The sequence below is a fragment of the Populus trichocarpa genome, chromosome 4, assembly GCF_000002775.5.
Source record: "Populus trichocarpa isolate Nisqually-1 chromosome 4, P.trichocarpa_v4.1, whole genome shotgun sequence".
NCBI lineage: Eukaryota > Viridiplantae > Streptophyta > Magnoliopsida > Malpighiales > Salicaceae > Populus > Populus trichocarpa.
This window is the reverse complement of record NC_037288.2, coordinates 8,182,255-8,208,505: the sequence shown is the minus strand read 5'-3', so window position 1 is coordinate 8,208,505 and position 26,251 is coordinate 8,182,255. Positions and strand designations below refer to the sequence as shown.

The window sequence follows — 26,251 nt, the reverse complement described above, 5'->3', positions numbered from 1 at the left end:
GTGTCATTAAACTATCTGGAGTCAGTAATTGAACTGGGTTTCGATTGAAGTTAAACAGCCTTAATTCTAATCTAGAGAAGCACATAATTTCTGCAAACAAGTAATGGAACTTTAGCATACAATCATGTTTTAGATAAGAAAACCTGCAAAATATGACAAGGATCATCGGAGGGTAATCTGAAATGTGTTTGTAATAAGCATAAATGAATGATAACCATCCTCAAAATGGGACCGCTAGAGAAAAAAAAAAATTGAAACACTTACATGCTTAGCACTAATCACCAAGAATTGCATTCAATGAAGTAGAAGTGCTGCATTTCTTAAAAAAAAACATTCCTAGAAAATACGGCAAACATGCTTATCTTTAAGGCAGTGAAGAAATGAAACAACTATTAACGGGCAGTAAACCACAATGGAAACTGAAACGAAATTCCTCTAAAGCACAACGATGGGATTTAGTTCTATCCATATAACCTTCAACAACATCCTTAGTAAGGTGAAAATTTTGATCTACACTGCTCAAACGCTGGCATTATTGCAGTGATGGTCAAAATGCATGACATGTTCCAAGACTTTGCATTCACGAATCCCACCAAACAACGAATGAATAATAAGAATAAAAAGCATAGTCATGCTTGTAGCTAAAGAACTTGAGCTGATTTATTGAGAACCAAGGAATAACCTCTATACAAGAGCGCAAACACACACACCGGAAACTGAATTTCATCACAAGAAAATAAAAATCTAGTTCCCTTGTTTCAAAGAATAAAAGAACAACGACAAATTAACCAACATGATTAAATTATTGTATGATAAAACCGACAGAAAAGATAAAAGTATGATTAAATTTTAAATAAACAGATACACTGATTGTTCAAGCGTAGAATATTATTGTATGGATTTAGTTGTTTAACCTTAAGCACCTAATTTCAAACAACATTATTACCATCATACAAACAAGGAAATATTAAAAAAAGGGTGAGAAGATTGGATCATCACTTCTATTACAGATTAATAAAATATTATACTACCAAAACTTAGAATCCATGAAGGAAAATCCAAGTCACCAAAAACAGTTGTCCCCATGTTGTTTTACTATAGATTATGCTCATCATGGCTTGATATTCTTGGCTGTTGCTGCTTAATGCTATCTGTATTTAACCGTGCAATAGCCTCTGATAACAAGATTGTTGTGGCAGGGGTCATGGTTTGATACTGAGAAGGCAGTGTCGGAGGCGGAGGCTGAGACTTGTATATTTGGGCATGAACATGATCATTATCAATTTGTTTACTACAGTTACCAATCTCCTTGGAAGCAGCACATAAAGGCTGGGATTGGAGATTCATTTGAGGAGGTCCTCCACATTGTTGCTTATTTTCATTACAAGGTACAGTAACAGGCGAACTTGTTCTTGGGATTGTTCTATAAACTTGTGAGGTTAAATCAGCTACAGGGTAAGCCACTTGAGCAGGGAGCATGGTAGAATCATGATGATGCACTGGAGGATGGCTAGAAGCAACAGTTGCAGTGTTCATCAAACCTCTTTGCCCGGGTAAATTGTGTGGCTGCGCAACAGGCACTAGGTATATCGGCTGAGGTTGGTTGGTCTGATAATAAACCTGCTGCTGAGGCACTGGAGAACTCATCACATAGTAAGAAGACATTGGCGCTATACCACTTGAGTCCTGGGGTATATAATGTGGGCCACCTGTTTGAATGAATTGCAGTTGTTGTGGCTGATCATATTGTAAAGACACTGGATACCCAGAAACAGAAACTGTTTTATGCATCTCAACCCCCATGGGAGGAGGAGGATCAGGGATTTTACTCTCTGATTCAAATGGATTTATAAGAGAAGCTTTACTCTCCACTGAAGAAACAGCCCCAACTGGATCTTGATACGTCACAAACTGTGAATCCTGACAAACCGCAGTTCCCAGACCATGATCACTGCAATAACCAAAGTTGCAACAACCATTACATTCATTTACACCCAAATGAACATAACTTTAACCTCTAAAATATCCAATTTTACTCCCTTCAAAGATGTTCATTAAAAAAAAGAACAGCAGCAAACCTTGGAAACTCGTACACAAGATAAAACATTAAAAACTAAAAACTACTAACAATTAACAACAGATTATATTGATCACCATCAAAAGAAAATAACTTTACCACAAAAAGACAACATTTGCATTCTTTTCAAAATTTTCCAAAAAACAGATAATTGACAGATTCAAGAAACTCATTCCCGAAACATAAAAATAAAACACTTACTACATAATACCAAGTAATGGATTATATAGCAATCAACGATGCAATCATCTAACTTAACTACATTTCCACTAAGAAGAACAGAACTTTTAACATCCTAAGAATCTCGATTTCCATACTTTTCAAAATTATCCAACAACAAATGCAAAACTAACCTTAAAACTCAAAAGAGAACATAAAAATCGAAACTTTTATAAAAAACAAATACCTAGAAACTCCTTCTGGGGTAGGCAATTTAACCTTATTATCCACCAAACTAGTCCCATTATCCTCAACAAAACCACCTTTAACACCCAAATTAGACAACGAAACCGAAGACGAAGAAGACCCAAAAGAAGAAGAAGTTTCCAAAACCATAGACTCAGCACCACAGAACCCACCACCATTATTACCATTACCCTCAAGATGCACAATCTTTGCATTCTTCAATGCATCAACAAACCAAGTCTCAGTCTTCGGGTGATTTAACTGAGTTGTCGCCTTCAACTCGGGCTGACTCAAAAAGGGTTTGGTTGGAAACACAAATAATCTAATACGTGAAGGTGTACGGTTGTTTTGGTGCTCATCAAGCATGATAAGGACATCTTCATCGGTAGAAAGCGAAATGAGAGAATCAAGATTGTGATGTGGAAGTTGGTATTTCAGAGTGATTGGCGTGGTTATTTTCAGAGTTGTAGATAAGTGAGTGATTAAGGATGAGAGTGTGAGACCGTTGGCGGTGGTGTTTGTGGTGGCGGTGCCGGTGCTCGTACCGGTGGGGATGGAGATGAGGCGGGTGTCACCACCTGAATAGAAGAGGGATTTGGTGTGGGGTTGTGGGATTATTTGGCCACCGTAACTGCACATTAGGCGAAGTTTTGGTGTGGTAGCTGGTGGTTGAGGTTGAGGTTGTGGTTGTGGCAGTGGCTGGGGGTCCATGGTGTGGCGGTGCACCGGAGATGGCGGTGGTGATCTAGCCTAGGGAGTAGAAGCTGGGATCGGGTCACGTGTTAGCGTTTGTTATACACTGTTATACGTGTTGAATGCCTGACGCGGCAAGCACAGATATGCAGCGTTAAATTAGATATTAAATATTAAATATTATACTTTGATCCTATCACTTAAACTTTTCCAGTGTAATCTTTAATTACTATAGAAAAGATTCAATGGCTCTCTCTCGTTTCTTTTTGGATTTGTAAGATATTGTAATTTATAAGTAATTTTGGTACAGAAATATAAAAGAAAAGGATGTAGAAAAATAACCTTTTTTTATAATAAGGATTAGTTGATTTGGGACCAGGTTTTAGATGATGGAGATTTAAGAAAAATTATAAAAATATTTAATTTATTAAGGGTTTTTATTCATAATAATAATAATAATAAGGGATAGGTTGTGTGTACTTTGTAGGTTTTTGTCCAGGAAATGGGTTGGACTTGTATTTGATAACTAGGGATAATATATTTTTCAAGTGAAATGATTTTGGATTACGTAGAAGAATAATTCACAACTATATATCTTAATTAATTAAAAAAAACAGAATTTTACTATTTCCCTCCTTTTAAAACACCATTTATTGGAATAATTTTTTTTCAAATTATTTTTTTTTCAATTTCAATTATATCTTTTAATATTAAATTTATTGAGAATTGAGTTTTCTAAATTTTTTTAATTTATTTTTATGAGATAATTTTAGTTTTATGATCTAGACAGCAGGGGTTAACTTAGTTGACTCGAATTTTTTTTATTTTTTATTGATTGTTTTTTAATTTTATTTTTTATCATTTGATTAATTAAGAATTAGATTTCATGATTTATTTTTAAAAAAATTAATGAGATTATTCTTATTTTATTATTCAAGTTCACTCGAGTTATTTTTTTATGAGATGAGAGGATATGAAGGTTGAACATTTCATTGAAAACAAAAAAAAAAACTTTAAAAAAGAGTAATTATTATTATTATTATTATTATTATTATCTTTATAGTAAATATATCTTTACATTTGAAACTCAATATCCTTTTCTTTTAAGTAGACTATCCACATATATTTGAACTAAAACATTTGTTAAATATTAATTTCGTATGACAATTCCTAAAATTCAAACCTTAAATCATAAGCTATTATGTAATTTAGCTTCCTACATTTAGTTTATTTTTGTTGTTTCAACTATTTTTGAATCAGTTTACATGTCAACTGAGTTTGAATGTAATTTTACTTGGTTGTAAGGAATTTTTTTAAAGGTATCAGATGATTTTATAGATTACTTTACTTGATAATAAACTTTAAATCATGATTTTTTAGAGCTTTTAATTCAACGACAGTCCATCTTATTTTTCTCAAAAGAGACTAAGAGCGTGTTTGTCAGTGTGGTTGCGGGTGTTTTTCAAATAACTTTTCGTGCCAAAATGAATGCCAATGATGTTTTTTCATTTTTTAAAAATTATTTTTGACATCAGCACATCAAAACGATCTAAGATGTACAAACCATATTAAATTTTAGCAAAAAAAAAAAATTCAAATTTTTTGGGAACGCAGGTTAAACCGCGTTCCCAAACACTGCCTAAATGGTTTGTGATTGTTTTTAAAAGTTTTTTTTTAAAATATATTAAAATAATATTTTTTTAATTTTAAAAAAATTATTTTTAATATTAGTATATCAAAATAATATTATTAAAAACTGAATTTTGCAAGATAATAAAAAAATAAAAATTCACAGATGTTTTGTAAAGGAATGTAATGGCATTGACATCATTCACTTTGCAGACATTGTATCTCAGCATTCCCACTTCCTCCCATGGAATATTATGGATTTTTTAATGCAGGAAGTTGTATACAGTCCAGTGTCTGTGTTCTGAAAGTCAACTGGGCAGATGCAGACATGTGATTAACTTGCAGATAATAACAATGGGATTTTTCATTCTCAAGGACAGAGAGGATATAATACGAATTCTTATCATTAAATAAAAATCATTTGATATAAAATTTAATTATTTTAATAATTTAAATTGATGTCAATAATATTTCTCTCTCTATTACTGAAATTCAACAATCTCTTTCTTTCTTTTTTTTAATCAGGAACTAAAAAATAACAAAAATAAATTTTTATATCAAAATTAAATTTAAATAACATTGAGGCACCAAAATCGTATAATTTACGTTATTTTTAAAGTTAGAGTATGAACATGTATATTTCTCAAAACTTCTAGCTTATGTTTGGTTTTTTTTTTCTTTTCATTTCAGTCTTTATTTTTTCAATTTCATCATTGACTAAGAAATCAAAAGCAATTGACCTTAAATTATAATCAAATCACCTAAAATAAAACTTTAATGGCCAAAATAAATTGTTAAAAAATAAATAGTGTTATCGACAATGTTTTGTGAAAAAATAAATAGTACTAGTTGCATAATATTCACCTCACACATTTTAGTTTTTAAGTTAATTATGCCCTAGTTGTCTCAAACAAGTAAGTTAACACAAATTGTCATTTAAAATATTATCTTTTTATTTTATTTTTTATATTTTAAAAGTGTTTATTTAATTAAAAAAAATTTATTTTTTTTCTTGAAATTAGGGTATTTTTTTTTTTTTTTTTTGTATTTCCGAATGATTTTTGCCATGTTTATGTGACACTTGTAAGCAAGTACCAATTATATACGTGGACAGAAACTTGAAGTTATAACAGTTTAGAGACTGTTTAGGAAATCATGTTTCTAAAAATTTTTAATTTTTTTTTAAAAGTATTTTTATATTATCAAATTGTTTTGATGTACTTATATTAAAAATAATTTTTTAAAAAATAAAAAAAATATTATTTTAATATATTTTTAAATAAAAAACATTTTAAATCATAATAACTACCGCAATTTAAAAAAAAATCGATTCTCCTTTTGAATCGTTTTGAAAGTCGGCAGTAAATGATTTCAGGTGCAACCTTCAAGAGCTTGACATTAAATGTCAACTGAGTGAACAGAAGAGGCAGTTGGCATTGCCTTTGTCTGCAGCTAATTATCAGTCATTGTACTTTGGATGCATTGACTTTGTTTCGATCGCTTGTCCATCCCTTGAAAATATAGCAATCCTTGAATGTGTTGTGCTACGAAGATTTCATGTTACCATCAAATGTCCATCTATGAAAAATCTGGAGATAAGTCGATGCAACTTCGAGTACCCGTTGGATCTCCACGTCCACAGAGCCTCTCTTAGTTCAGGGTTTAGCACCCTTTTTCATGTTACTGTTTCAGCTGAACATCTTCAAGCTTTGTCAATGAAGTTAGATTCTACTTCGTGGTGGCGAGAAAGCATATTCTTCAAAGTTCTACCGCGGGATTTAATGTCTCTCCAAGATGTAACTATCAAATTTCTTCGCTTTGATTCTTTCTCTAATGCGGATGTCTGCAATCGCATATTGAGAATTGCAAGATATGCTAAAGTAATACAAATGAGCTTCGAAATTATTGAGGTAAACAATCATTTTTCTGACGCCTTCTTTTATCACAGTTGCTAGATTACACACCTCCCCTCCTGTTAAAAAAGTATGAGTTGACCTTGGCAATCATGCAGGTTCTGTCGAAGAAAGATCGTCTGCCAATTTGAGTCTCTTGTTTTTTATCCGACATCTATTACAAAATCCATGTTCTTTTTTTTCTCCCCCAGCTTGTTGAGCTACTACCCTTGGCTGTGGAGAATTATCAGTCGCAGCATGGAAATTCTGAAACGCTACTCTCTGGTGATCAATTGATGAAACTGAAGATAAAGCTTCTAAAAAATGAGTAAAATAAGCCTTTTATTGCACTCATGTAAGTGGCATTTCGGTTAATTTGATTTGCAATTGGTTTATTGTCTCAGAAATCCTAGCCATTTGATTACCTTTGGTAATCCATACAGCAAATCTTTCTTTCTACCTCTCTGTGCTACTGCGTCTGCTTTATTAGTCAACTTTGCCAATGCGTGCATGCAATTCACTCACAGATTATACGAACTCGATGCCCGCATAGCGGAGTGCAACTCAAGCTAAATCTGCTTAAACAAAGGATGGATTCTGGAAATTAGCCTGCAAGAATCCCTTGTGAACAAAATAACACTAATGGAGTAACAACTATATTAATCTTCTTTTCCTTTTTGTTTCCCCGTAGTGAACACAAGTAGGATGGGCTCCGGGAGTCGGATGTCCAAATATATATCGTATCAGCTCTTGGACAGTGGGCTAGAAAAGGTAAATGCAACTGTCGTTCACGATTCCTATGTTCTCAGCAATGAACGATTCCTTGTTTTTGGACTAGTAATCTTCCTGTCCAGTGTTAACATACAGAATATGAACTTGTGATCATCATGGTTAGGCTTAACCTCTTAATACACCTTCACCATGTTGTCATGCATACGCAGTACCTATATACTGCAGCATTAATAATCAAACTGAAATGCCCTGTAGTGTTTCACTCTTCACATTGAGCTCTTGGTTAAACCTTGCAAATTCTTCAAGCAGGAGCTGTCTTAAGAGACTGCAGACCTCGGGGACCTCCACATATGAGGATGTCTCTTAGAATGATATAGAGAGATCATTCAATGCCATTTTTTCACAAATAAGATCAAATTCAGAGAAGAATTTATAAAGTTAATCTCTATATACCGATTTAGCTTCATGACACTCCACTGTCAGTAATTTCAAAGTTTGGGTAAGCCAATTAATAAATCCTCAAAAAACAGAATTTATAAGTGCCCAAACCTGTTCAAGCTGTCATCAATACATTAGAGTGCATTAAGTGGAGATCAATGATACAAAATCAAACAATGCAAGTAAATTCGAAATGCTATAGAAACAGAACAGAGTTACAGCAGGGGAAAAAATTTCTAAGATGATTAGTTTCTTTGTCATGAAAGTACAATTATTCTTCATTTTGAAAATTGAAGAATTTCTCATGTTTCTTCACTTCATTGTGCATCCTTAAATATTGAAATGTAACTGGCCAGATATCACTTCTATTTCTTCACAATGGCTAGCTGTTTTCATTCATCCATATATCCAGAGACAGGGAGGTCTAAACTACCCCAGGAAATACAAAGCTACCTATTTAAAGCTTTTGTTTCAGACAAGCTCTGAAGGGCTAAAAAAAGAGTGAATTGCCAAGGTACCCAATTAAAGAACTACACATTAACAGAAGAAATGTCCACTTTCCTGGGACGATGCACCACATTTTTGTTTCCAGGAAAGGCGTTGCGGGACATGTCTACCAGGGCCTTGAAACTATATGGTTCGTGCATGGATTTCTCTGATAAGACTTTTCTGTTCAGATGAAAACTCTCCTTCAGCAGTCCATGCATGAAATTACCATAATTAACCTGATAGTGATAACAGAGCAGCAGAAGATGCCAAAGGTCAGTATCCCACCATGGAGAAATTTCATTATGAGGAAAATATTCAAGTTGCACTACCCAAACATACAACAATGTGCTCCAAAATGATAAAGAAGTCAATTATACCTCAGTTTTTCCCAGTTTGTGTTCTATTTATAAGAAAAGAAAGTCAAAATCTAGAAAAAGTAGATTAAAAGAAACCAGGATTCTTCCCCTCCCTTCTTTCAGAAAAAAACTTCACATTTGTTGGTTTTCTTTAGTACTTCATAATTGCAAACCAACTCATGCCATAGAGATCAGTGTAACTGCTGACATTTGCATGATGATTTTCCACCAGATTTTCTCAAACTCCTAAGCTTTTCAAATAATACAATTCCAAGTAATGTTCTACCATCAAGGCACAACAGGACATGCCCCAAGCAAAGTACTGCATTCTATAAAACTCAGCATCCCTACAAATCCTGTTACTCCGGAAAGTGCTAAGCTTTCTCAAACAATTAGGTCACTTCATCTCCCTTCCTAGTTCCCACATCAATGAATGGTAAACTATTTCAAAGTTCCATGCCCTGAAAACAGAATCATCCAACATGTGCTAAAATTGACACAATAACAAGCCACCAGTTCCAATGTTGAAATTCAAATCTGATAAAGGAATTTCTTGCACATAGAGGTTTGCTTGTTCTAATAACCACTAACGCATGGAAAAACAATATATACAGGAGAAAACATAGCAACAAGTTCATAAGAGAACATGGAACACGTCAAACACAAGTGATAAAAAAAGTCAGGCAAAACACGATAAGCAACAGCATTTCCCATTGTGATGAGCCTTGCACAAAAATAAAAACAAATATGCAGTTCAGCATGCATGTTTGGACAACTTCATCCAAAGCCAATGGGAGCCATCATGGCCCCTATTACCTACATGTAGTAGCTGCCACATCAACCACTAGAAAAGCAGAGTCCTTAAGGCTCAAATTTTCTCCAAAACCACTTATCTTATATATGCTTCACTGCACTTTCAACTCCCTCATCAACAAAAGAAAAAATTGCTCTAAACCACAGAAATTAGAAGGTTCTACATAAGCCAAATCTTAATTAACAAACTCTTCTCCTTCATCAATAGAAAGGATATCTGCCAACGCAAATTACTGATCCACCATGACAACAAATTTCACATTTATTACTTCCCAACCAACACTTATCAGCCAAGATTAAGCCTTCGAAACACCAAACCTTGTCCTTTCAACACATATCCGAAAAGAAAACATCAAGATAGAAACTTCTATTTCTATTCCAAAATTTGTCAACAGAAAAATAAAAGAGAGACTAGAATTCATCTGAGTTCGCAGTTAAAAGCCTCAAAACATCAAGCTTTATATATAAACTAAAAAAAAAAAAAAAGGCAGATCAAGCCCTACATTTTCTAACATTTCCATCTCATTGTTTCCAATGCAGACTGCCAATCAGTAAGTAAATCAAGAAAAACACAACTAAACAAAGAAAAATCATGAATTCAAAAAAACACACCAGCCCCATAAAAGAAATACCATTCAATGACAAAAGAAAAACCCACCAACAAGATGCGTTAAAAAGAAAAAAGACTAACACCATGTTGGCGGGTGCCAGCATTGATGCGTTGGATCCAAAGAGAACGTATGTCCCTCTTCTTGTTGCGGCGATGGAGCAGGACTAAGAATTTAGAGAAGACGACAAACAGAATGAGAGAAGGTCGGTGAACCAGACGAAAGGAATAAGGAGAGAAAAAGGACTTGCTTAAAAGGACAGAATAATCTCTCTTTTTTCATTACTTCATTCTTGCAACGGCCCTTATATATAGGCACCGTAGAAGGCGGGAGTAAATTACTAAATTCTAGTGCCTTCTTAGAAAGAAGAATTACAATTATTAAAAAAGTACGGGTACTAGGGTTGGTCAAACGGTGTGTTTTGCTTGTAACAGTAATTTCTTCCTTTGTTGATTTCCCTCTATTTAAATCTTCAAACCGAATCCACCTGTAACAAGCGATCTCTGTAAGAATACTACAAGGCCTTCTCAACTCTTTCTCTAGCTATCCTTATACAGTTCTTTGCTCTCCCTCTAAACCTTTTTGCTAGTTTGAATATTTTATTCTTGTTCATTTTTTCTTCTCTTCTCTTCTTGCTTGTGTTGTTGCTGATGATGATGTTGGAAATGTGTGGTTTTTCTCACCGTGTTTGTGGGGTTGTAGTTTAGGCGTTGTTTTTAAGTCTTTTTTGTGATAGAGGGCCTTGCAAGTTTCAACCATAATTTTAAATTTTTTTAAAAATAAAAAAAAAAGTCAAAAATGCAAGTGACTTGACCTGATTGACTTAACAATATTTAATAAAAAATTTAGTTATAATTCATGGATTATAAATCAAAATAATAACATTTTAATTTAAAAAAAAAATAAAATTAACCCGATCAAGACCCAGTAATCTAGATAAAACTCGTGACCCGAGCAGGTTTGATCAACCACCAATCCAGAGTTTAAAAACTATGATTTCAACGACACCCTTCAACAAAATGTAAAGCTAAGATTAAAATATAACCATGTAAAAATTACAAGGACTTATAACTGAAGTGCCTTTAGAAACCAGTTTGATTCAGCCATGAAGCTGCAGTAGATTTTGGGACTCACACTTTTTTGTATTAAACCAATCAAAAAGAAGCTTTAATTTGTGTGTTTCATATGAACCTTGCTGACTCATAGGAAGCTTCCTATACCATGTTGACACTTTCTGGGACATTCTATTTTAGTTTGTCTTTGCAGTATTGTGTTGTTTTGTCGGTGGATGACTACAATGCCTCTGTGGGATTATGGATCTCTTTCTTGCTTTAAGAATTTTAAAAGCATCTTTCAGGTTAGTGTTTCTTTTCTAAAAAGGTTGTTTCTTTCTGTTTTGTTCTTAGTCTTTAGCTGTTAAATTGGATTATCTTATGTGGGTTTGCTTTGTTGTTTTTGATGTTGCTGGCTTTGTACTTGGTGTAGCAGAATTTGACTGATTTGTCACTAAATTTGACTTCTTTTGGGTTTCTCTACTAACAGAAAAATATATGTAAGAGACATTTATCTTGCAGTTCTGTGAAATTAGGAGTGGGTTAATTTGGACTTGTGTGGTGAGAGATCACATCATTGTTGATGCAGCAATTTGAGTTTGAGGGTTTTGGAGTTTTGAGGGGAATGAGGAAGTCTCTACTTATGCTTGCTCTATCTGTGTTAAAACTTGAAATCTGCAATCAAAAGCAAATTAAAATTTAATGTAATAAAACCACTGAAATGATGAAAACATTGAAAAACTCAAGCTACTTGCTATTCACTGCTATTAATTGGAGAGGTTTCAGTATGCTTGCTGTTAATTGTCTGAATAGGGATTAAGGGAAGGCCTTAGTTGAATCCTTCCTCAAAATATTATGTATTTTCTGATGAATTGCCGATGGTCCATTACAGCTTCATACTTGGGCATTTATTTTATGCCGTGTGGGTCTTGGTCGTTATTTTGTTTGATTAGAAACAGCCATTCTTGGAGGAATACTAGATCATGAACTTGTAACATGCTCTCTTGATTACAATGCTTGTAAGTCTCAGTTAGGTTTAATACATCATAAGTTGAATCTTCGTTTTGACCCTTGCCTTGTTTGGTGAAGTAAAATGAAAAGGATAAAGTGTTGTGTGATGTACATGTAGCATTCAGTTAATTTTACTACATATGGTTGTACTGTAGATTTACTGTCTAGGCTTTAGTTGAGTAGTCAAAGTGACAAATGAGGAGCTGGAGCCCATTGATATGAGAAGTAGCTCTTTAAATTGGTGCATTGGGTTAATCTGCTATCTCCAATTACTCAGAGATGCTTCCACATCTTCGTTGAAATGTTAGATTTTGCTAGAGGTTTTCAGAACTCGTACCCTATATCTTTATTTTGCAATAGTGGACATCTGCATAGAAGCAAGTTGGAAGCCCTTAGGAAACAGTTCAATGAATTTTCTATATCATGGGGATTTCGTGCATTGCAGTTTAGATCCAATCTCTAGTTTCTCAGAGATGCTCCTGAATGAATATCCATGTCTATGGTTAATCACTTCAGTTTTGGAGAGGTGGCAGTCCTAAATCTGGTTTTAAGATGCCGGTGACAGATAATTGCGTTAAGTTAATAGCTCAATGAGAGGATAAGGGAGGATTAGTGTAGCGGTTGTGTGCACACCATGTGCCAACTCTTATGGTGATAAAACAGCGTGCATTTCAGATAAGGGAGGATAGGTGTAAAGTCTAGAATGAAAAATCTGGGTGCAGCTGTTGCACTTCTTGACAAAAGAGAGTATACCCAGTGCACAGAAGTTGTTAATGAAGGAATTGAGCTGCCACATATAATGGCCATTAAAAAGAGCAGATAAGCTACATGCCAGCTATACGTTTTACCGTATCCAGTACATTGTGAGCTATATTTAGTTTTGGGAAACGGGAAGCAAGGTTGTGTTAGCAACTGCTTGTAATTTATGGGAAGTTTGATTATCTATACCAAGATACCAATAAGCTATCTGCACAGGACTATGCATATATTAGTTGATGGTACTACTTTAATAGTTAATTTAATTCTAACAATGACAAAGTATGATATGGTTTTTCCCATGAACTTCCATTTACTTGTATTCCATGACCTTGTATTCCATGACCTAGCTGGTGATGCATTCTATTACTAGACTCCCAAGTTGAATGGCATCTGAACATAGAGGACTACTGATAAAGAAGGTCCAAAAACTTATCTTCAGATTCTGAACTCGTGTTGCAAATCTTACTCCTATGTTGCAGTTTGAGATGATGGAATCCTTCATGAAAAATCCCGTTGGTTGTCCTCCAAGTTATTAATAAAAAGATCTTAAAGTTCATTGGTTACTGTCAATAAGTTAATCCACTATATTTTTATCTGCCAGTGATTTGGATAATGCTTTAATGAATAACATTATGGTGATGGCATTTCTGAGTAGCATTTTCTGGAAACAAGTAAGAAAGTGCCACTTCTTAGGGAACTAAGGTTGGTGAGTTTATGGAATGCTGATAATCCAAGTATTGGATGGATATCAGCCTTGACATTTCTTGGTTTGATGCTGTGATTAATAGTTTTTTTTTATTATTATTATTATTATGTACTGTGTCTACAGTTTTGGGTTCTGATTAAAAGTTCTATAATTATTATATATGATGTTTTATCCTGGTATAAAACTGGGTAGAGTATGCAGTTAGGGTAGAATGCTTTGCTTGCTTTCAAACACTTGGTATGAACTCACAATCTGCTCATAAGTGAATCCAAATGAGGCCAATTTATTGAACTTATTAAATTTTATGATCACTGGGATCTTCATTTATTTACCCTGATTATTGGTTTGTTGGGATTATCTAGGATGCGACAGTCAACAGGCTGGAGATTAATGCAAATACTTGTCAGTCATTTTCACCAATTGACCTTCCACTATTAGAGAACACGAGCGAAGAGGTATAGTTGTTACTTTTAGATCTTCATTTAGGTATGAAGGTCTCTCTAATAATGTGAAGTTTTGGGTTTGTGTTGGGAATGCTAATGGTTTTATTTTTCTGATTCTTTTGAGTTTTGAAAAAGCTGTTGGACTTGAGTTTCTCTTTTTTATAATCATTAGAACTTTCATGATTATAGAGAACCGTTATATCAATTCAATTTTGCTGTGCATATTTAAGCATCATTATAGCATGCCTATGTAGTGCTATTTTTTGTTTAGTAATGAAGAGAGTCTTCTCAAAATCCATGATCTAGAACAGATAATTCTGCCGCAAGTGTATTTATGATGTGAATCTTTGAGAAGTAATCTTGCTGCATGCATAACTTGGGTTTCTTGCTTTAGTCTTTACTGTTCGTATGGATGGTGATTTATGTTTCTTGAGTTGCAGATGCATTGAGAAAGGTGCTTATACCTTTCTTGAAATTCATAAACAGTAAAATAAAGGCATAATATTAATAACTTACTGATAATTTTTACTCTAATACCTGTGGTCATATTTCACCGAACAAACCTTATGTTACTTTCCTAATGTCCCTTTATTTGGAGCTCAGAGTCTGATTTTAGATAACGCTAAATGGTTTCATGCAGTGCAAGGTGAAGGAGGTCCAGATGAGGGAGGTCCGACTTGGTTCTGGTACACATACTGTGAGGTCCCATGGAGCTACAGTTGCAAAGACACACATGCATGATTGGCTCATGGTTGTGCTTCTTGTCGTGATAGAGGTCATCCTCTATCTTACACCTCCATTTTACCGATATGTTGGGAAGGATATGATGACAGATCTTAGATATCCTTTGTTAGATAATACAGTGCCTGCTTGGGCTGTCCCGGTAAGTATCCTGGCTTCTTTCACTAAATAAAAACATACACTGCAAGTGAACCAAGTGAGTAACAACAACATTGATGGAACCCTTTCTCTTTTCTGATGATTAGATGTATGCTGTTCTTTTGCCTGTGGTGATATTCCTTGTCGTCTACTATCGTAGGAGAGACGTCTATGATCTTCATCACGCCATACTTGGTGATCATACCCTGTCCTCTCCTTACTGTTTATTTGTTAAAGATTTCTTTTATCCAATCTGCTGGAAGAAGTCGCATAATGCATTATGTGTGTTCACTTTAGCAGGCCTCTTATTCTCCATTCTAGTGACAGCTGTCATTACAGATTCAATAAAAAATGCAGTTGGTCGGCCTCGACCTGATTTCTTTTGGCGTTGTTTTCCTGATGGAAAGGATGTATGCTTCTATGGACCTGCAGTTATTTGATACTTTCTACTGTGAGGGTTGATTTAGGTTCACCTCCTTTCCACATGTCATCACCTTCATGGTAACAGAAATTAATTCCTGAAACCTTATTGATCTACAGGTTTATGATCACTTGGGAAATGTGATATGTCATGGTGAGAAAAGTATCATAAAGGAAGGGCATAAGAGTTTTCCCAGCGGGCACACTTCCTGTAAGTTAACCATTACAGATAATTGCTTCACAAAACAATTAAGAAATTAGTAACCACAAAGTTACTTTACACTTAGTCATGAAGAAATATTTTAATATCTGCATTGAAATATGGGCATTTTGCTTAGGTAAGCTGCAGAAATTGAACACTTAATACCAAAGCTATTTGGCTCGATGCTTTTGGTAGTCGTTTTAGCTTAGAGGAATAATGATTTCCATTTCTAGGTTCCTTCGCTGGTCTGGGTTTCCTATCACTCTACTTATCTGGAAAACTAAAAGCATTTGACTGTAAGGGCCATGTTGCAAAACTATGCATTGTCTTCTTACCAATACTAGCTGCATGTCTTGTTGCCATTTCCCGAGTGGACGACTACTGGCATCATTGGCAGGATGTCTTTGCAGGAGGTCTCTTAGGTGTGTGCCTTTTCATTGTTTATTTGCTCATTTAGATGAAACTTCCTCATTGTCTATTGGATGATTACCTTGGCTAACTATTGCAGAGGCGCCTTTTGCAGGACTTGTGGTCGCTACATTTTGCTATTTGCAATTCTTCCCCCCACCATATCATCCTCAAGGTATATTTGTTGGCAAATTTTATATGGCTCCTTCACTTTTTGTTTGACATTAGAGTCCAGGAAGGATGTTGGTCGGAGCATTGTTGATTTACTTCGCTAGAGAATACTTTCTTTGAAGTATATTCTCCTTGTGCAGGAATATGATTTTGATTAGGCACCTAGGTTACAACTAAAGAAATTCATTTAATGTACCTATTTGAGTATACGGATCTAAAACCAGAAAATAGCAGCAGCTGTACAGCCTGCATTTATGAGCAAGAGCATCTAATGCTGGAACCAAAAAACCATAACCAGCTATGCCAATCTGGTTGCTGTTCGAAAGCATGCTGTCATATCCACGGCATAGCTAATTCCCAAGTTATCTTGTTATCGACATGGAACTTAGCGTATTCTAAGTGAGCACGCAACATTTCTAGTTGCATCCTGCTCAGTGATGATCTTAATTCTTTGCAAGTGTCGGTCATCAAAGCTGACTTCCTTAATGAATTGGCATTCTGTTTTCTTCTCTGCGGTGTCATGCTCATTCAATCTTCTGCATGCAGGTTGGGGACCTTATGCTTACTTTCAGGAACGTGAGTCACGTGCCAGTGCACAAGCAGATGCTACTGTAAATCCACTCAATGCATGGCCAATGGATTCGCATGTTGAGAACCAGGGAGATGATAAAAATGGATTCTTAGGGCTAAATCTTGCAGGTGACTTGACTACGACTGTTGAAGATGTGGAATCAGGGAGGAGGTAATTATTGATAGATGCATAATTACCAGCCAAAGTTGCTGAAAACAATGTGTCCATATTTCTCGTTTCCTGTAGTGTTCTGTAGTTTGCTTTCTGGGGCTTGTAGTTGTAGCAGGACTGCCGTCCTGCTTTGTCTTTCATTAACGAACTCATCCATTCCTTAAATTAAACAAAAACATAGCACGTGCTAAATGTAAATTGGTCAAAATTACGAGTAATATATACCTTTTTCATCTTTGCTTCTGTAACATCCATTGTTATCACACCCGGTATGAGACACTCCCGGTCAAAAACCTGGTGATCCGGTAAAATCCGGTTGTAACTCGTTGATTTTTTTTTTCTTGTTTTTTTTTTACTAAAACGACACCGCTTTGAATTTTTTTTAAAATAAGAATTGATCCAGCCGACCTGGTTAAAATCCGGAACCCGGGTCTTGAACCGGGCCGGGTTTTAAAACTATGGGCCTAAGATTCTACTAATTACGATCACGTGACTTGCACAAGCCGATTGTGAAGAGTAGCATCTGAACCGTCCACGTCTTCATCTATTAACGGCACTGATGAAATTCTCCAATAACCAAAACCCAGATTAGTCTTAGATACCGAGGCACAAATTTTAATCCAGAGAAATTTCAATGGCAGAACCAAAAGGAGACCCAAAAAGTCCATCATCATCAGGTATTTTATTTCACAATAAAGATTAATTTTGTAGATTTTCTAGATGGGCTTTGCTTGAAACAGATTTTTGATGTAAAAATTTTCATTTTTTGGTGGTTTTGATGCAGCAGAAAAGGATGTAAAAGCAGAACCAAATGTGATGGAAAAGGAGTTAGAAGCAATGACTCATAGTGGAAAATCTCCACACCATCATCAAGAAACGCACGGAAGAAGTGATGATATTGATGAGGATACTCCGATTGATGAAATTAAAGGACCAGGTGTGTTTGGACGAATCAAGGAAGAGATCGAGGCCCTTGTTGGGGCAATTCATTCTAAGAAGGACAAGAGTGACCAATCATCTTCTTAGAGAGGATTTTGATTTCCGCTTTTTACTTTTAATATTTGGAAGAAAAAACTTTATCTTGTCTCTGTTTATTTGTTTCTTGGTACAAGCTTCACTTTTTGAAGAAGAAATTTTGGTTTCTGTTTGATTTCTTGTGTTGGGCTTTTTGCTGTTTTTTAGCTGGCTTTATTTAGCTGCTGTTGGCTGCATTGACCCTGGTTTTGGATTTAAAGATAACCTCAAACTGTGATCATGGAAATGGTAAGATGTGATGCTAAGAACTTCAAAGCCTGCTTTGAAGCTTCTAATGCTGGAGTGGAAAAGGCTTGTAGACTGCTATGACAATTTGGTTGGTGTTTGAGAGCATATTGCATATCTACTGCATAACCAGTTCCCATGACATGGGAACTAATCCAATGTATTCTCAAGTGAGCATGCAACATTTTCATGTTGTATTCTGCTCATAGGTGATCATAATTCCTTACAATTTCCAGTAATCAAAGCTGGCCGTTATTATGGATTGACACTCTGTTTGCTTATGTGATTATAATAGTGTTTATTATCAGATGTCCGGTATGTATTTTGGGGACCTTGTGCTTACTTTGAGCAGTTTCATGCTTTGCACTTGCTTCTGTAAATTGGTAAAAGTTTCGAGTAATGCAGACATCTCGATACCCTTTTCGTTCTCGAATCTTGATGCTATAATGTTTCTGCACCTGTGAATCGATTCTCAAACTTGAAGCATGTTATTCAAAGGTTTAGTTTGCAAGAAACGGGCTATGGCTTTCGAGATCCAAGGTATTTTGCCCACAGATTGAAAGAAAGTCTAGCAGGATTATAACAAAGACAGGCTACATAAGTTTGCTAAAGCATTTGTCAATTGTATTTATTTCAATTCCATGACCTCGGAGGCAGGCTTGTCTTCTCTTGACAATTTCCTATTTTACATATTTGAGATACCATACAATCATGTTTGATTGTCATTCCGGCGAATTCCAGAGGATGATGAGAGGCCCTTTGAATTAGTAAAACTCTTTTGTTGCAAATTATTTTCAATTTGTAGCTCAAGTCAATGAATTTGAAAGAAAAATGAGTGTGCAGATCTAAACAAAAATTGAATTTTTCTATTTTGTTCTAACCCAAAATAATAATACAAAATGTAAACAGGTAATCAACAGTGAAACAACAAGAAAAATAAACACAAACCCCAAAAATCACATCTCTTTTCTTGCTAGAATCCGACTCCGAGAAGTAAGAATCCAAACTAAAAACAATTATTGGACTGGGTTGTGGGGTAGTGCTTAACTGCTTATACACACATATTACAAAGAAAACTAAAAGTCCTGTGATGTTCAAGTAGACAATCCATTGTGGATTGTAATAATGGAGCCACATAGTAATATCAATAGAAGTTTGGTTGCATGTCTTTTTCAGTTTGGGCATGTAGCCAACGACAATAAATTAAAGGTGGCTCTGAAAATATGGGATGATAACTTCTCTTTTTCTCTTGTATTATACTATTTAACTTTTGATGTCGGTTGTTATTTTAAAAATAAAATAAATATAAGGTTATTTCAACATGTTTTTTTACATAAAAAATTTGAAATTTAAATTAAAAAGCTGATACAAATATTTAATTAAATAAATCGATAATGATCTATATAAATAAATAAATAAATAAATAAAAATTATTAACAATAAATTAAAGCGAAACTAAAAAAAATAAGAAATAGATGTAGATCAAGATATTTGATCCCGTAAAATGATACATTTACCTAGTTTTATTTATTGAATTTGATTATTAAAATTAATGAAAGATAACAGAAATAGAAATTTATTAATTGAGTAAAGTAAAAGAAAAGAAAATTATACAATGCCTAACATATTAGAAATATTATTTAAAAGTAAATATTTTTTTTAAAAAATTTATCTATATAAAATAAAAGATTATAGATGAATCAGGATAATATTTTCAAAAATCAAATACACAAAAAATATTTTTTTCAAAAAAGACCTGCAAAACTTGTTGTCTAGATCATGAGACCGAGAAAACCATTAAAATTTTTTTGAAAATAATCACAAAACCAATCTTTTTTAAAACAAATTAATGTAAAACGATGAAAAAAATAAGCAAAACAAAATATATCGAACCGTATTAACTTTTCAAATCCATGACATGAATCATTAGATTAAAATTACCATAAATAAAAAAAACCAAAAAATCTAATCTCCATCAAATTAAACACCAAAATATAAAACCAAGAAAAAAAAAACAACTACACAATAAGATATACACTCTAAGATAAGATAATTATTGTGGGATTTTCTTGTCAAATTAGATGCTAACAATCAGACGAAGCTTCGTATTTGGAATGATCTCCCTGTAAGGTTATCCTCTCTTCTGTTTACTGACTCTATAGATATTTATTTTTGTAGAAGTTCTTAGTTTCTGCCTTTTATTTTCCTTGTATCAAAAAGAGAAAAAGACTACCCTACGTCATGTATAGAAGAATTAATACACTTGAAATTAATTCAAAAATAATTAAAGGAAAGTGAGGGAATAAATAATTTTGTTTTAAGAATGTGAAGTGTTTATTGGGGAGTTCGATAAAGATTACATTTCAAAATATTTTTCACTTAAAAATATATTAAAATAATATTTTTTATTATTCATATTTATTTTTTACTTTAATACATCAAAATGATTTAAAAACATTAAAATTTAATTTTATAAGAAAATAATTAAATTTTAAACAAATAATATTTTGACCGCTGACAAATACTCTCAAAGTATGGTTTTTTATTTTATATATTTTTTGGTACATATGAATGGATTTTTAAAAAAGAAAAGTGCATGTAAAGTTTGACTTAAAAACAAACAAACATCATCCACAGCTTCTCTTCTCGAAGCTGACTATCATAAGTTGAATATTGCCAATTAAGAATAAATTTTTTGGCCATTTCCTATTATTTTCTATGCCATTATATGAAGGACTCCTTGACCCTTTCATCGAATTTCCTTGCAACATTACGGCTCCCACATGCTTTGGTCACAGTTTTAAAATACAATACAGATTGTTCTGCGGCAAGATCCGGATTATATATCACGAAAATTAATTCAAGATAATTTAATTTTTAATTTTTTTTAAAATAATATGATTTTAATAAAAAAAAATTAATTTTCAATTGAATTTTACTCGGGCCGGATAAATCTCCAGTCAATCTGTCAAGTTTATTTAGATTTTATAACTAATTCAATTACTGATTTTTCCAGAGACAACTTATATATTAATTATAAAATGAGCTCATGTTCTTTGACACGTAAATTAAGAAACAGTAACGAATCGCGACTTAATTTGAGTAAAAAATAAAAGTCAAAAGAAGAGATTTATTTATTTTTACTTGGTAGAATATTTTACCAAATTATCAATTATGCAGACGTTTCTTCACCATATATATAATATTTAACTAATTTTTCCAATTACTTTTTACAATTCAAGAGAAAAATATTAGTAAAGCTATAATTAGTTTGACAGGATAAGTATTGTTTTTTTTTATGTTGAAATTAGGGCTAAACACTTAATTAAATTAAATGTGACAGAGTTGACCAATCAGATTATAATACAAATTATAGTAAAAACTCACTAGAGGATTATTAAGGAAAATAGAAAATCTATCAAAACAACTCCTGGTTAAATCATAATTAGTTAGCTAATTTATCATTAAATTTGTTTTTACGTAGACATGAGTCACCTAAATATCCTAATTTTTATGCTAATAAATCTCTAGCCTGCCTGCCTGCCTGATTAGATTTTAATTTTTTTGTTAATAATAACCTTATCTTTAGTAATTAAATCAACCGCACGAATCGGATTCCAACAAAATTTTACGGAATCCTTTGGACCACATAATTGTCATAAATTATTGCCCTTCAACAAAAGTCAAAACAAACAACCTTTAATATTGGACCACATAATTGTCATAAATTCAACTTGATGATGATCTCAACAGCCTTTTTTTGACCTTCCTCCATATGTTTCATGTGCTATGACGAATTTTCGATGTTCAGTTTCACACGCCATCCGGATATTTCATGAGCCCTTCCCCTCCTTGTATAAATTATACTCTTTTCTCACCATTCCACAGCACAAACTCACGACTCCCTCCTCCTCCTATCAAGAAAGAAGAAGAAAATCCACAACTCCCTTCTCTTTCTCTCAAGCACCAAACATGGAACTAGCTCCTAGCTTCTTTAATGGTTCCTGGAAGAGATACTGGAGAAGAAAGCGATACCAGCGACTCGACGGTGCGATCACAGCCCGAAAGAACACGAACGTAGCAAGATTTGGAGGCAGCCCACGAAGGACATGGAAGATAAAAGCAGTGCCCAAGTTACGAATCTTAAAGAATATTGCTTCTCCAACTAAGCTGTTGAGGAAGCTCAAGAATGCTTATATTAGCATGATCCTTAGCGTTGCTGGTAATGCCGATGGAACGCATGTTTTTGGAGACAAAAGGGTTCCGAGAGGGAGGCAAGTTAAAGCTGCTTACCCGAGTGAAGCTTTTGAGAAACGATTGGTCTATGAGATTTATAAGAATCTGCTTGCGACTAGAGAATTATCTACAATGTAGAGTAATATTCAAGTGGAAACCTACCTCTAATTCGTTCAATATATATTTTGTATGTCCATATTTTCTCAAGGTTGATAAAAAATAATAATTAACCTTTCTGCTAGGGAAATGTTCAAACTAGACATGCCATTATTACGAGGCTGCTCATGTTCAAGGTATCGAAACTTTCGTCAAAGACCCTGGAAATGTTGACATTATAACCATACCAACAACAAAAAAAAAAACAAAGAAATAAAATTGAGCAATATCTTTTTAATTTATTTTTCTATCGTACAGTAAGCTGTTGTTCTAACAACAAAATCACTTCCAAGATCACAACACTTGATTTTATATAAAAAAATAATAATATATCTATCATATACATATTATTTTATCTTTATTTATAAATATATTTTATATCAATGTATTTAAATGTCTGTTTAGATTTGTTTTGTGTGTTAGAAAACATTACCCCATTATTATAATTGAACCTCCACGGGTTCAACATAACCCGTAGAAGATATCAAGTCTGAAATTTTATTCAATATCAATCCTAAATAAAGCTCCCCAAATGTGCTCAACCATAGTTGATATAATGTTATTTTTCTTAAAATTTGAATAAAATAATATCATCATATCAAGAAAAAAGTTATTATAATACAAACAAACATAAAATAACATAAATGCATAAATGCATACTGTGGGCACAGTATAACTACATACCAAACATAAAAATGATAGTCAGCGATACATTATTGCTAATAAAAAACTTGAATATTTCAAAAAACAAAACAAAATATAATAATGGGAACAATTCATGTGATTTCTAAGAGGACAAAATATTTAACTCTTAGCAGGTAAATGCGTATTCGGGTCAAGTCGATCACAAGAGGGACACAATTGTAACTTCAGTACATCAAACTAAGGGGCAGTATCGTAACTCAAACCATCTAGAAATTTCATTTTAAAGAAAAAGAAGAGGAGGAAGAAGAAGAAAAAATTGGGGAGAATAGAGAATTATTGGGTTTTAATTTATTTTTAAATCATTGATGGAAGTTTTATTGGCAATTTTGTCGACAATTTGACAAGTAAAAAATACTAACATAAATTTTTCATAGTAATTTTTATTGGTAAATAGTGACGGAATAATTTTTGTCGGCAATTGTGTTATTTGTTTTTCAATTTTGTAGTAGTGTTATAAAATAATAATATAAATCATAATTTGATGTTTTATCTAATAGTTTAAGTTTTTAAATTAAAATTATTTTTCATATAATGTTAGAGTTTTAATGACTAAATAATTATATTAAAAATAATATAAATCATATTTTAGAACTCGTCTAGTTGCTTAATTTGTTGAGTTTAGATGGTTCTTGGAATTTAGCGAACAATTTAAGTTTTTATGATTTTTTTTATTTTCTATTTTTTTAGTCTTCTTTGCTCATCATTTTTTTTTTTTTTGCTCACTTATTTTCCTTGCTCATTTTATTTTCTTTTTTAAGGACAACAACTAAAATAAAATATAGGAATATGCTAAAAAATATGAAATAGTTATAATTAACAAAAATAGTAAATTACTCTAAGGATCATTTTCTCATTTTACAAACAAGTTTTTAAATATTATACTTTATAACCTAAATTTTTAAAAACAATTAATATTTTACATCTTCAATAGTTAACACGAGAATAAAATTAAAAAAAAAATATTATTATTATATTTGAATTGATGATTACAGTCCGTTAAGCATTAAAATAACATGAGAATTGTACACGTGTCCGTGTCACTTCTTAACGCTCACAAATCTTTCATGATTCTATCCTGTTCGTTTGATTTCTCAGTCCCCACCAAATATATTTTCATGAAGCAATCAAGATCGTGATTATTAAAAAACATGAACAATGGAAATAAATTCAATTCCAATGCCTATGACAGTCATCACAACAACAACAAGAAGATGCTTATCCACCAAAGACCGCCGCTCAAAGGTGGAAGGTCGTGGTCGTAGGATCTGCATACTCGCCACTGGTGCTGCCTGGATCTTCTAATTGTCCGAGTATCACAGCTTGTTGTGGATAGAGGGGTTATGGAGGCTGAGATCCAAGATGCAGAAAAGCTCGTGCGTTGGAAAGAAACACAAATATGACCTTATACTATGAAACTGTTTTCTTAGATTGGGAGAGACAGTTCTGTTTTCAATAGATAGATGGTAGATGAGTTGCTCTACGCCATGGGCAGGTTTTTTTTTTTTTTTAATGTAAAAAAGAGATTCCATGCAAAACTTGGGATAAAAAAAAAATTCAGAGAATTGAATTATTAAGTCAATCAAGTTTAATATCCTTATCAACATTATAATAAAGAAACAGTAACGAATCGCGACTTAATTTGAGTAAAAAATAAAAGTCAAAAGAAGAGATTTATTTTTTTTACTTGGAAGGATATTTTACCAAATTATGCATACGTTTCTTCACCATATATATAATATTTAACTAATTTTTCCTATACGTATAAACATCACATATACAAAATTACTTTTTATCCGTAAAAAATTCAAGAGATAAATATCAGTAAAGCTACAAGTTTGACAGGATATGTATTGTTAATTCTTGCCCTTCAACAAAAGTCAAAACACACAACCTTTAATATTGGACCACATAATTGTCATAAATTCAACTTGATGATGATCTCAACAGCCTTTTTTTGACCTTCCTCAATATGTTTCATGTGCTATGACGAATTTTCGACGTTCAGTTTCACACGCCATCCGGATATTTCATGAGCCCTCCCCAGCTCCTTGTATACATTATACTCTTTTCTCAACATTCCACAGCACAAACTCACGACTCCCTCCTCCTCCTATCAAGAAAGAAGAAGAAAATCCACAACTCCCTTCTCTTTCTCTCAAGCACCAAACATGGAACTAGCTCCTAGCTTCTTTAATGGTTCCTGGAAGAGATACTGGAGAAGAAAGCGATACCAGCGACTCGACGGTGCGATCACAGCCCGAAAGAACACGAACGTAGCAAGATTTGGAGGCAGCCCACGAAGGACATGGAAGATAAAAGCAGTGCCCAAGTTACGAATCTTAAAGAATATTGCTTCTCCAACTAAGCTGTTGAGGAAGCTCAAGAATGCTTATATTAGCATGATCCTTAGCGTTGCTGGTAATGCCGATGGAACGCATGTTTTTGGAGACAAAAGGGTTCCGAGAGGGAGGCAAGTTAAAGCTGCTTACCCGAGTGAAGCTTTTGAGAAACGATTGGTCTATGAGATTTATAAGAATCTGCTTGCGACTAGAGAATTATCTACAATGTAGAGTAATATTCAAGTGGAAACCTACCTCTAATTCGTTCAATATATATTTTGTATGTCCATATTTTCTCAAGGTTGATAAAAAATAATAATTGAATATTGTAAATTTCGACATTTAATTATACGTTGACTACTTATGCATATAATTGAAATACTTATATATAGTCAAGGTAACTGAAAAAGAAGAATTGATTGGTGTCTTAAAAAATAATCTCTCCCATATTTCATTCATTCTGTTACTTTTTTTTTTTTTTTTTTTGTAACCAATACAAACCACTTTGTGTTTTCATTGATCAATTTTTATATGAGCAATATATCAAATAATTAGTTACAAAAAAATAACAGAAAAGAAGACACAAAGTGATTGATAACTTGATTATGGGAGAGATTCAGCTTCTTTGTC

At 33.4% G+C, this 26,251-nt stretch overlaps 5 protein-coding genes and 1 long non-coding RNA gene across 10 annotated transcripts; 4 read left to right on the top strand and 2 right to left on the bottom strand.

The window, feature by feature from the left end:
- Positions 1-815: 815 nt before the first annotated feature.
- On the bottom strand, positions 816-3,324 carry LOC7456840 (uncharacterized). Its single transcript, XM_002305804.4, has 2 exons — positions 2,484-3,324; positions 816-1,951 (listed from the first exon to the last, which is right to left on the bottom strand). Exons 1-2 carry the CDS (start codon positions 3,191-3,193, stop codon positions 1,096-1,098), a joined length of 1,566 nt encoding a protein of 521 aa, XP_002305840.1. The 5' UTR covers positions 3,194-3,324; the 3' UTR covers positions 816-1,095.
- A 4,757-nt stretch (positions 3,325-8,081) lies between these two features.
- Positions 8,082-10,835, bottom strand: LOC18097604 (uncharacterized). The gene is made up of 2 exons (XR_002981461.2): positions 10,216-10,835; positions 8,082-8,591 (listed from the first exon to the last, which is right to left on the bottom strand). It is a non-coding gene; the product is annotated as an uncharacterized LOC18097604 (long non-coding RNA).
- Positions 10,836-11,150: 315 nt separating this feature from the next.
- On the top strand, positions 11,151-17,173 carry LOC7477450 (lipid phosphate phosphatase 2). 4 transcript variants are annotated; one of them, XM_052452526.1, is made up of 9 exons: positions 11,151-11,489; positions 14,023-14,115; positions 14,750-14,986; positions 15,090-15,177; positions 15,280-15,392; positions 15,523-15,613; positions 15,838-16,026; positions 16,128-16,187; positions 16,730-17,173. In XM_052452526.1, exons 1-9 carry the CDS (start codon positions 11,421-11,423, stop codon positions 16,927-16,929), a joined length of 1,140 nt encoding a protein of 379 aa, XP_052308486.1. In that variant the 5' UTR covers positions 11,151-11,420; the 3' UTR covers positions 16,930-17,173. The 4 variants fall into 4 exon arrangements, with proteins under 4 accessions (XP_052308486.1, XP_024455561.2, XP_024455558.2 ...); XM_024599790.2 differs by having other exon boundaries at positions 11,153-11,489; positions 14,744-14,986; XM_024599792.2 differs by having other exon boundaries at positions 11,156-11,489; positions 14,744-14,986; positions 15,283-15,392.
- A 268-nt stretch (positions 17,174-17,441) lies between these two features.
- On the top strand, positions 17,442-18,075 carry LOC7456841 (uncharacterized). 2 transcript variants are annotated; one of them, XM_002305905.4, is made up of 2 exons: positions 17,442-17,602; positions 17,713-18,075. In XM_002305905.4, the coding sequence occupies exons 1-2, from the start codon at positions 17,560-17,562 to the stop codon at positions 17,949-17,951; spliced, it is 282 nt and encodes a 93-aa protein (XP_002305941.2). In that variant the 5' UTR covers positions 17,442-17,559; the 3' UTR covers positions 17,952-18,075. The 2 variants fall into 2 exon arrangements, with proteins under 2 accessions (XP_002305941.2, XP_002305179.1); XM_002305143.4 differs by having other exon boundaries at positions 17,446-17,602; positions 17,710-18,075.
- A 4,082-nt stretch (positions 18,076-22,157) lies between these two features.
- Positions 22,158-22,559, top strand: LOC7456842 (uncharacterized). Its single transcript, XM_002305144.3, has one exon. The coding sequence runs from the start codon at positions 22,158-22,160 to the stop codon at positions 22,557-22,559; it is 402 nt and encodes a 133-aa protein (XP_002305180.1).
- A 2,891-nt stretch (positions 22,560-25,450) lies between these two features.
- On the top strand, positions 25,451-25,852 carry LOC127905217 (uncharacterized). The gene has a single exon (XM_052452283.1). The coding sequence runs from the start codon at positions 25,451-25,453 to the stop codon at positions 25,850-25,852; it is 402 nt and encodes a 133-aa protein (XP_052308243.1).
- The last annotated feature ends 399 nt before the right edge of the window (positions 25,853-26,251 follow it).